This window comes from Sinohyriopsis cumingii, chromosome 4 (assembly GCF_028554795.1).
Source record: "Sinohyriopsis cumingii isolate HCF-2022 chromosome 4, ASM2855479v2, whole genome shotgun sequence".
Classification (NCBI taxonomy): Eukaryota; Metazoa; Mollusca; class Bivalvia; order Unionida; family Unionidae; genus Sinohyriopsis; species Sinohyriopsis cumingii.
In genome coordinates this window covers 17653401-17665892 of record NC_142964.1, presented here as the reverse complement: position 1 = coordinate 17665892, position 12492 = coordinate 17653401, and the positions used below count along the sequence as shown (strand labels likewise).

The window sequence follows — 12492 nt, the reverse complement described above, 5'->3', positions numbered from 1 at the left end:
AAACTGAATATTTTGTCTCTATAACTAACCTCAGGTGGTGGGATGGGAATCTGCAGCTGCTCTCCTTTAAGAAGGTATGAAACTTCAGTGTAGTAACCAATCAGATCAGAGAGCTTGTCAAACTGACGGCCTCCTATGTAGAAGTCTCCAGACATAGCAGTGATCCTGTCAAAATAAAGTCATTTTCTGTATTTCAAAAGAGAAACACTGGAAAAAGAATCAATCTGAAGTTCTGACCCTGTAACTTCTGTATTATCTTTGGTACTACGGGGGGGGGAGGGGGGGGGAGGAGGAAGTAGACTAAGCTGAAAGAAAACATGTCCTTGGCCCAGGCCTTTGGATCCAGAATTTGCGAGGTGACAGTGGGACTTTTGCAATTCCACCTTGTCGTACAAAAGATCATCATTGGATGCTACCGAAGTGTACAAATCTGATGAAAGACCAATCGATGAATAGACCATTCAGTGTGAATGATAGCCCTTTTCTGACACAGTATCTACCTGGTATGTGCCTGATTTGTATAATTATCTTTAGTTGGGAGCACTAATGCAGAAAGTGCTTAACCATAATGCACTGGCCAGGTGATTTGTTTCCCATGTTTAAGGAAGTGGGTAATCATAACTACTTTCTCACGTAGGTGATCCTTCCACAGATGAGAGGCATTGATATGAGAATTCAATTATACAAGACTGCTGTTGAGAGGCATTTCCTCCAGCCTCCACTTGCTAGCTCTGCAACAGATGGGTTCCCAACCATATGTACTGATCTCCATACAAACTGTAAATTCGAGTTAGGGATTTTCCAGTGAAACTGCTGCTGTGAACCAACCCCGATTGTTGGAATGATGCAGGAATAACACCATCTCATTCCGGACTGGAGATGGGGCACTGCTGAGCCTGCATGGTCAACCACATTCAGTAATCAGAAGAGTTTCTCCCTGATGGAAATGGATTCTAATAGTCAGATGATCCATATCATACAATACAAACATGGGGGTCATATGACACTGAGACCTGTGACAAACTCCATACCATACAAACATGGGGGTCATATGACACTGAGACCTGCAACAAACTCCATACCATACAAACATGGGGGAGTCATATGACGCTGAGACTTGTGATAAACTCCATACCATACAAACATGGGGGAGTCATATGACATGGGGACCTGTGACAAACTCCATACCATACAAACATGGGGGTCATATGACACTGAGACCTGCAACCAACTCCATACCATACAAACATGGGGGAGTCATATGACACTGAGACTTGTGATAAACTCCATACCATACAAACGTGGGGGTCATATGACACTGAGACCTGTGACAAACTCCATACCATACAAACATGGGGGTCATGAGACACTGAGACCTGCAACAAACTCCATACCATACAAACATGGGGGATTCATATGACACTGAGACTTGTGATAAACTCCATACCATACAAACATGGGGGTCATATGACACTGAGACCTGCAACAAACTCCATACCATACAAACATGGGGGAGTCATATGACACTGAGACTTGTGATAAACTCCATACCATACAAACGTGGGGGTCATATGACACTGAGACCTGTGATAAACTCCAAACCATACAAACATAGGGGTCATATGACACTGAGACCTGCAACAAACTCCATACCATACAAACATGGGGGAGTCATATGACACTGAGACCTGTGATAAACTTCATACCATACAAATGTGGGGAAGTCATATGACACCTAGATCTGTGACAAACTCCATACCATACAAACGTGGGGGTCATATGACACTGAGACCTGTGACAAACTCCAAACCATACAAACATGGGGGAGTCATATGACACTGAGACTTGTGATAAACTCCATACCATACAAATGTGGGGAAATCATATGACACTGAGACCTGTGATAAACTTCATACCATACAAATGTGGGGAAGTCATATGACACCTAGATCTGTCACAAACTCCATACCATACAAACGTGGGGGTCATATGACACAGAGACCTGTGATAAACTCCATACCATACAAACATGGGGGTCATATGACACTGAGACCTGTAATAAACTCCATACCATACAAATGTGGGAAAGTCATATGACACTGAGACCTGTGATAAACTTCATACCATACAAATGTGGGGAAGTCATATGACACCTAGATCTGTGACAAACTCCATACCATACAAACGTGGGGGTCATATGACACTGAGACCTGTGATAAACTCCATACCATACAAACATGGGGGTCATATGACACTGAGACCTGTAATAAACTCCATACCATACAAATGTGGGAAAGTCATATGACACTGAGACCTGTGATAAACTTCATACCATACAAATGTGGGGAAGTCATAAGACACCTAGATCTGTGACAAACTCCATACCATACAAACGTGGGGGTCATATGACACTGAGACCTGTGATAAACTCCATACCATACAAACATGGGAAAGTCATATGACACTGAGACCTGTGATAAACTCCATACCATACAAACATGGGAAAGTCATATGACACTGAGACCTGTGATAAATTCCGTACCATACAAATATGGGGGAGTCATATGACATGGGGACCTGTGACAAACTCCATACCATACAAATGTGGGAAAGTCGTATGACACTTAGACCTGTGATAAACTCCATACCATACAAACATGGGAGAGTCATGACACAGAGAACTGTGACAAACTCCATATGATACAAGTGTGGGAAAGTCATATGACACTGAGACCTGTGATAAACTCCATACCATACAAACATGGGGGAGTCATACCGACATGGAGACCTGAGATAAACTCCATACCATACAAATGTGGGGAAGTCATATGACACTGAGACCTGTGATAAACTCCATACCCAGATGACTCAAAAGGGATCGATCATTACATCCCATGACAAGATCGGCATTTAAAATATGAAGTCAAACAGAACAGTTGAGGTTGCAGTTCATAAGCTTTATGAGCATAAAATTGGTAAACGATTCTTCAATATGCAAAATGAAGAAATTTGTGTGACGCCCAGTGAATAGGAACATGAAAGTATGCATATAGATACTAATAGCACACTCTTTCCTTCTGATAGAGAATCTGATAGATCGAGAAGTCTCCATCTTGAATTTCTGCTGAACTATGTATTGGTTGATGGAAATCAAACAGTTCTCTCTTAGGATAAAACTAAGAATCTGCACATTCTGGTTCTTGGAAGACCACCATCAGCAAGACACTGGACTCATTCCACACCTAGTGCCTTAGAAAATAAAAGACTTTTTTTTGGCCTAACATGATATGGAATAATGAGCTAACGACGCGCACTGCAAAAAAGCAGGCTGCCATTACCAGGGTTGGAGAAGACTTGCCTCATGTGCCCACGATGAGAACTGAGATAATGATACATTGGTTTAGGTGGCATAGATTAGTAATTGGCCTGAACTTGCTGCTGGCCTTTTGCACAAGGAAAAGCCTGGAAAAGAACCCTGGAGATTGTGGTTTTCATACAGCTACCACCACTTTGCTTCTCTATTATTGCTCAGATATGCTGCATGATTTCATTTTTCTCTCAATCGAACAATATGCCCATCATGAGTGAAGAGGATGAAAGAGGAGTTAGTTGGATAAATGAAATGTGAAAAACGACTTGGACTGTCACTCATGATGCAGAAATAGAGTGATGCAATGATATTTGAAATTCAGAGTCTGGCACTCACCATTAGGCTGTTTGAGAGCAGTCTGGGTGGTGAGCTACAATAAGAGTTATGAAGCTTGTCGAATGAGGAGCCCCTTTCTTGCCCCCTCTATTTTGGATGCTTTTTAAACTGAGTGATTGTTGCCTCCTGACATCTGATTGGGATTGAGACTGGTTCTATGATTGGGCAGTAAAACAATTCCTTATCACCATGTCTCTAATCATCTCTCCTTTGTGGCTGAGACTGTTTGGGCTTGTACAACTGTAAAGGTTGAACAGCAATTTGGAGATTCAATTTCCAAGTTGCATGTTTCCGCAATTCTGCCTCAAAACAGTAATGGTGACCCAAAAGGTGTCATCCTCAGGGTCGCAGCATTATCTGACTTAAGCGATGTAGAACAAAGACATGTATCTAAAACTAAATAAAAAATTAGCAGAGGCAGCCAAAGAATTTGCCATAAAATGATACTCAGTTGAAGACTTTTACAAACCAAACAATTTACTTCCAGGCGTGATTGTTACCTGGCATTTGGCAAGCCCAAATATAGCTAATGATGCTAAGTCCAATGGCTATGACGTGGCTAGGATTTTATGTACCAGTTTTGAGGTTGCATGAAAACATGGGTGTCAACTTTGTAGAATAAAAAAGCAGTCATACTTAAACCATAAAATTCTTGTCTGGAGTCAGAAGCTCAGCATTAAATGAGTCAGAATCTTGTACCAGTGAGAAGAAAAGGTTGCTGGTAATTTACTTTATGAGAAGAGATCTTCAGAACTGCCTGGACCCCATATCTTGTTAATCAGATAGTCTGCAATCATTTCAAGTTTTAAGACTGCAGAAGAAGATGGAAGGAGGGATTCTCATCCTCCTCATCTAAGTCTACTAACACCTTGACCTTACAGACCTGGCTAGACATCCTTGACCTTACAGACCTGGCTAGCCATAGGGGGTGGAGGACATTGAGGAACTGCCAAAAGCTGATGAATTTCTTCCCCTGGCGCTTTGAAACAGAACTTGGTTCTCTTCAACTGTCAGGTCTAAGCGCAATATATTATTGAGTTTTCCTCCTATTTACTATGCAGACCAGCCTCATCAAGCTCCACTTCCGTGTCCATGTAGAGCATAACCAGAGGTATGGAAGATTGTCATTGTTCCTGTATGTATCACTGTACTACACCAATATGGCACACAGTAAACAAATGGCTCACAAGATGCATGGGACAGATCTGCTGTGCTGATACAGATGGCTGGCTCACTGGCTGAATGGTCAGTGGGGGTGTTGAGACTATGGACGATAGTGTGGTTGGGTCCAGCACTGGCTGTATTGAAAGCATGTAGGAACAAATGCATCTATCAGTAAGATTCCCATATATTTTCATACTATACAGTCCCAAATGCAAGCATGTGGGAAAGATTGTCAAAATGACCACTTTATGGCCACTGGGCACTAGGAACAGTTCCAGAGATCGCTGGATGGGTTGGTCAGCATCTGTGACGTCATTATTACAGTATGATGGTATGAATCATTAAGATCCAGTAAAAACCCAGTCAGTGTTACAGACACTGTTTTTATATTTCATTTTGAACCGCTCCGGTGGCCTAGTGGTTAGAGCGTCCGCCTCAGATGCGGGTTTGATCCCCGGCCAAGTCAAACTCGAGACTTACAAAAATGGCACTAACAGCTGCCTCGCTTGGCGTTCATCATTAATAGGTTAGTGTTAGGACTGGTCAGCCTGGTGTCAGGATAATGTGACTGGGTGGGATATCATGCTACATGTCTGCGGCATGATACCCCAGTGCTAGACATCACTATAAACTGCCAAATTGCAGACATCGTAGCGACATGACTGTCTAACACTGGGGCATCATGCTACAGACATGTAGCATGATGTCCTGCCCAGTCACATTATCCTGATTACTGACTGACCTGTCCTAACACTAAGGTCTTAATGGCAGCTGTAGGTAGCATTTTTTTAATAAGTCTTTGGTATGACTTGGGTGAGGATCGAACCCATGACCTTTTGCATCCGAGGTGTATGCTCTAACCACTAGACCACTGGAGTGGTCAATAACACCTGTAATAGAATCCTTACTAACACACTATGATACCAGGAATATATGCAGATGGTTGAAAACCATGGAGAAATTCACAGAGTTTTGGGCAAACTTCAATGCTACGATGCCAGCACTGGAGTTTGAGCTTAAAAATGGCACCATCTGATGGCAGCAAGGCAAGGTAATTGAGTATTAATATAAATAGAAAAGATAGCTTTTGTCAATTTGGATGGACAGGATCTGGGGAGTAGCAGAGTAGTTCCTAAAGTGATCAGGGAATGTATTTAAAGTGCATTTGTGGAGAGTTCGCATCCATTTAAAAGCCATAACATTTGTTTTTGTCATGGCAGACATAAGGAAAACCATTGTTAATTTGTTGATTTCATCATTGATTATCTGGCCAATGATTGACCATTTATTTATCATTGTATCTGTGCAATCTTTATTGGGATAAAATGAAAAATAAGAAATATTTTTACTTTTATTGCAGCTGCAGTTCAGTTTTAATGACGTCGTTTGCATTTACTATTTAATTAAAGCACACTTTTGATAAAAACGAGATGTGAAAATTGTTGCTCTTGTCCAATTCAACTTTCACATGGTTTGTTTGCAAAGTAGTTCCTAATACACTAAACGTTTTATTCATGTGTGTTGTGCAATATCAAGGTGTTTAGCATCATAGAATACTGAATGATTCTGACAGTGTAAAAACGTTAATAGAGAAAAAAAGGAATACATAATAAAATACCACATGAAGTGTTGGCAAACTACAATTGACAATGTGATGAAATATCATTGTTTTAATGGAAATGTGTAATATATCTCCTTGTCTAATACCAGTTTTCCATAAGAATGATTTACCTGAAGTGGTTGATCCCAGTCTTGCCAAAATATGACAGGACGTAGGACCCAGGTTTGCTCTCACTCTCCCGGACAAGGTAGCTCCCAACTTGATTGCTGTTGCGCAGTCGCTGTTCTGTTGTCTTCCTGTCAAGACGTCCATGGTACCATCTAAAAGGAATATAAGATTTCTACTGATAGGATTTTGTGCTACACTACAAAGCAGCATCATTTACCAGACAGATATACACACACAAAAGAGGTCATTGCTTGCATTCTTTTATGTAACATAGTAAAAATATGGGGTTTTGGTCTTCCACAAAAACAGAAGCGACTTATTAGTAAACATGCAACAGTTGTTCTTCTTTTCTGACTTCACTTGTTTGTCAAGTAAAGAACTTGTTGCTAAGTCACAGGATAAAAAATACCCATGACCCATTGTACGCTACTTCCAACATACACTAACCATAACCCACTGTATATAATACTGCCAGCAAGAACTATACTGCCAGCAAGAACTACTCATAACCCACTGTACATAGTACTGCCAACATGACTACCCATTACCAACTGTACATAATACTGCCAAGAACTACCCATGATACACTGTATAAAAATACGGCTAACAAGCACTACCCATAATCTACCATACATTATACTGTCAACAAAGATATTTATTTTATTTTGTTTGAAGATTAATTGGAATTTAATAATACATACTGACTTCTGATATACTGTTTAATTTTATAAGATAGGAAGATTGTGGCTTGCATGTAATTGCAAAAATGATATACAGTGCATCTAAAGTTGGCAATACCTTGATTTTCACACCTAATTTGTAACACATTAATGTCAACTTGTAATAATTTTTACACTGATAACCAATCATATTTTTGTGTCAAGCCATTAAAGAAACACACTGACAAATAATTGGCCAATAAATTTTGATAACATAAAATTGAAAAAAAAATCAATATAATCCATCTAATGAAATCTTCCTGATAATCACTGTATGGTAACTACACTTCATCCCATGCAGGGCCTCAATTTAGACAGAGACACTATCTCATGGCAGCCTGTACAAAATTGCAACCACAATAAAAAGAAGTGGGGCAAATCTTTCATGACATGTTACATAAAGGATTAAAATTACTTTCATTATCAGTAATGTTGATGATCACATGAAATGTTTCATGCTAAGGAAGTACAAGCATTTTCTGACCTAGTTATGTGAACTTTATCTCTGTTTAACTGCTATCAAACACACGGATACTTCTATTTTAAAACAAGGAACCAGGTTGACTTAGACTGTTTTCAGAAAATACATTAACTCATTCAGCCCCAATCCCGCCTGTAGGCGTGATGAGGCTGTACCCTACTTCCGAGCTCTGCAGCATCAAGTCTTTTAAGATACACCAAAGTGGGTGGTATTACAAAAAAGCAGACAGATATCACTCTACAATGATACCAAATAATCTTCACATTCTAGTTGCACTACAAAATACAGAGGGAAAAACCTAATTTTTGGACTGGTTTTTTTTCCCACCCTAAATTCACTTGTGGTTGGAATCCAATTTTGTGTCCGGATTTTAGACCTTTTGGCCTCAGATCTAAGGCAGACCAGTCTGAACTGCACACAGACAGGTGAACCTTTGCAAAAACTAGGATAAGGTGGGCATTTGGAATAAAAATTGGTCTCCAATTGAAAATGATGGGTCCATCAGGCAAAAAAAAAAGAAGAAAAAAAAAAGAACTCCAACTTTTACCCTTCTGCTCATGCGCAAGCAAAATAACCAATGGAAAACGATGTTTCTAATACAACTAGGCATTAGCCTCATGGAAAATCTGTTGAAAGTCAATGTATTCTGAAATAGCCCCCAAAATGTCTTTCCTACTCATATTTCAGGTGAAAACGACAAAAACCTCCAGGGCCGAATGAGTTAAAGGAAAATAAATACAAATATTGTCAAACATCTACAAGGTATTAAAAATTATTTTAAATTAAAGGTCCCATTTATATGGAAAAGATTAGCCTCATAAAAGTATCAACACTGTGAATACAGAAACCCCAGGAAGGAGGATGGGAGTTGGGTGAGATGAAATCAAATCTTTAAAATCCCTGGCAACATTATAATAATATTCTGGTTGTAAATACCAGATTCTCCAGTACACACAGTATATAAGAAAACACACAACATTGCCCAGGTAGCTGAGTGGTCTATAGCACTCTCCTTTACAGGTCACTGACATCGCACCTCAGTTCATGAGGTTGAGTCTTGGGATCAGCCAATTTTGAAACATGAGAAATCTTGCCAGTAGCTTCCTGTGGTTCTTCCCATGTTCTTCCTGGGTTGTTCATCCACCAGATACACTGGCCACCATGCAAAGCATATCATGTGCTGAAAAATGACATTAAACAGACAATAACAACAACAACATTACCACCAGGCCATAAGCCCCCCATTACAAAATCAATCACACTGTTCAAAAGTCAAACTAAGGGCAGGACCAGATAACTTGCTTCATGTAAATTACTATTGTAAGAGGATGAGACAACTCTGTCTTGAATACTATTGCCAATGAGATGCAAAAAGCACAGATAACTAACCCACCACCAGACACCTAACCTACCACCAGACAACTAACCTACCACCAGATACCAAACCTACCACCAGACAACTAACCTACCACAAGATATCAAACCTACCACCAGACAACTAACCTACCACCAGACAACTAACCTACCACCAGACAACCTACCACAAGATATCAAACCTACCACCAGACAACTAACCTACCACAAGATATCAAACCTACCACCAGACAACTAACCTACCACAAGATATCAAACCTACCACCAGACAACTAACCTACCGCCAGACAACTAACCTACCACAAGATATCAAACCTACCACAGACAACTAACCTACCACAAGATATCAAACCTACCACCAGACAACTAACCTACCACCAGAGCTGAGATTATCATAACTATTTAAAATCCTATTCAAAATACACTCAGCATACTCATGTTGGGCAAAAAGACCTTTAGGGCAAAATACACTCAGCATACACGTTTGACAAAAAGACCTTAAGGGCAAAATACCCTCAGCATACTCATGTTGGACAAAAAAGACCTTTAGGACCAAATTCACTCAGTATACTCATGTTAGGCAAAAAGCCTTTCGGGCAAAATATACCCAGGACACTCATGTTGACACCTGATGGTCAAAATGCCAAGGTAAAATAGACTCAGCATATACATATTGGGCAAAAAGCCCTATGGCGAAATACACTCATATCACACATTTTTGGGCACAAAAAAAAAAACAACACATTGGGCAAAAAGCCCTATGGCGAAATACACTCATATCACACATTTTTGGGCACAAAAAAACACACAACACATTGGGCAAAAAGCCCTATGGCGAAATACACTCATATCACACATTTTTGGGCACAAAAAAAAAAACAACACATTGGACAAAAAGCCCTATGGTGAAATACACTTATATCACACATTTTTGGGCACAAAAAAAACCCAACACATTGGACAAAAAGCCCTATGGCGAAATACACTCATATCACACATTTTTGGGCACAAAAAGACAACAACACATTGGACAAAAAGCCCTATGGCGAAATACACTCATATCACACATTTTTGGGCACAAAAAAAACCAACACATTGGACAAAAAGCCAGAAGGCAAATATACTCAGGACACACATGCTAGAAAAAAAAGCAAAGGTGAAAAATACTCAGGACACACATTTTGGACAAAAAGTCTTTACGGTTTAATACACTCAGGGCACATGTGTTGGACAAAAATCCTTTATTGTAAAATTATCTCAAGACAAACATGTTGGATAAAAAGCCTTTATGCAAAAATACACTCAGGACAACATTCTGTACTGCCAATTTTATGATGTCTTTCCTTTCTTCTAAATTCCTGCTTCTGTCTGATGGACATCATTCTTATATTTTATTATTATCACTTGAATATATTTTAAAGATTTCAGTTATAATTATATTTAAGTTGAAGTGGTGTGTCATCGTCGGATTTAACACTATTTTACAGCACAAGATAGGCATGGCGGCCAGTATAAATCATGGAGGAAGAGCCTGGGAAAACCGCCGGAAAGAACCACCGACCCACGAGAAGCTACTGGCAAGCTTTCTCACATACCCACATTGGCCAAACCTGAGACTCGAACCCACGCAGACAGAGGTGAGATGGCAGTGATCAGTAACTGTGAGCATTTTAGACCACTCAGCCACTTGGGGCCCCTGGTGTGTTGTGAATATATATATATATATATATATATATATATATATATATATATATATATATATACACACACACACACACACATACACACACACACACACACAAATGCAATAAACGGACAACAAAACTAGTAACTAACTAGCCTGAGTGCTTTCAACTCCTTAATTAGCCTTTTTCAAAGGCAAATATAAAACATAGTCAAGACAAACAAATAAAACAGAAAAACATTTATGTAAAACTTTACATGGCTGTTTCTACAGGAATTAAACGTTTTAACTTTACTATGTTTCAACTAGTTTATTTCAGCTTGTTGCTGATCCTGGAAAATATCTGCATTGACCTAGAAACTGTTGACCCATAACGAGATCTGTTATTTTATGAAAATTTATGTAAGCGCAAATTAAATTCAGGATAATTCATCAAGATAATTTATTTGTACATGGTTGTCTTTTTCAAGTCTTCTTGGTTTAATATTCTAAGGCGGCACATGCAGTAAGATTCCTTTTCTTTCCTTGTTTGGGAATTCCAGTTGGGGTTGTGAGCAATTGCAATAAGTCTCTGTACAGCTTCTTTGCCATCCAATCAGATCTATGAAGGCTGATCTTTTTGTGTAGCTTTTCAGTTTCTCGGACATGTCTTTTTATTGTATTTATCTTAATGAATCCCTGACAAACGTGATCCCTTGTAGTACTTGAAAGGATTGTTATTTGCCATATGATTTGTATTCTTTATATATATATATATATATATATATATATATATATATATATATATAAGAATGCAAGAACAAAACAAATCAACCAGATGCACAAAAATTGTACATTATATTTTCAATATAACTATATTTATTTAACCATCTCCTGTATTAAAAAATTTCCCTTGTATACTAATCAAGAGCTCAACCCATCACAACCACCAATTTATCAGTCCTAACACAGACCCTTGTATAAATATTTTAAAGGTAAAACAGACCAACTTTTTATGAAGTCTGCCTTTTATTTCGGTAGAAAGACATATAAAAGAAAGCTTCAAATCACCGATCTTGAGCTTAATATGAAAAATGCTAATACTGATCTTAATATAAGGTGTAGACATACGTACTGATTGGCATATGGACAGACATGCCTGCAGACACCATGGTGATCACTATATAGACATACGTACTGATTGGCATATGGACAGACATGCCTGCAGACACCATGGTGATCACTATATAGACATACGTACTGATTGGCATATGGACAGACATGCCTGCAGACACCATGGTGATCACTATATAGACATACATAATGATTGACATATGGACAGACATGCCTGCAGACACCATGGTGATCACTATATAGACATACATACTGATTGGCATATGGACAGACATGCCTGCAGACACCATGGTGATCACTATATAGACATACGTACTGATTGGCATATGGACAGACATGCCTGCAGACACCATGGTGATCACTATATAGACATACGTACTGATTGGCATATGGACAGACATGCCTGCAGACACCATGGTGATCAATATGTAGACAGACATACTGATTGACATGTGGACAGACATGCTTGCAGACACCAAAGTGATCACTATATAGACATACGTACTGATATGCTCAGATACC

General features: G+C 39.2%; 1 protein-coding gene across 2 annotated transcripts in view; it reads right to left on the bottom strand.

The window, feature by feature from the left end:
- The window catches only part of LOC149800698 (ras GTPase-activating protein 1-like), a 120416-nt gene that overhangs the window by 93387 nt on the left and 14537 nt on the right, over positions 1–12492 (bottom strand). For both annotated transcript variants that reach the window (XM_089954732.1, XM_089954733.1), the window contains exons 2-3: positions 6602–6751; positions 30–165 (exon numbers count right to left, since the gene is read on the bottom strand). In XM_089954732.1, coding sequence (XP_089810858.1) covers positions 30–165; positions 6602–6751 — 286 coding nt within the window. The remainder of the gene's footprint in view (positions 1–29; positions 166–6601; positions 6752–12492) is intronic.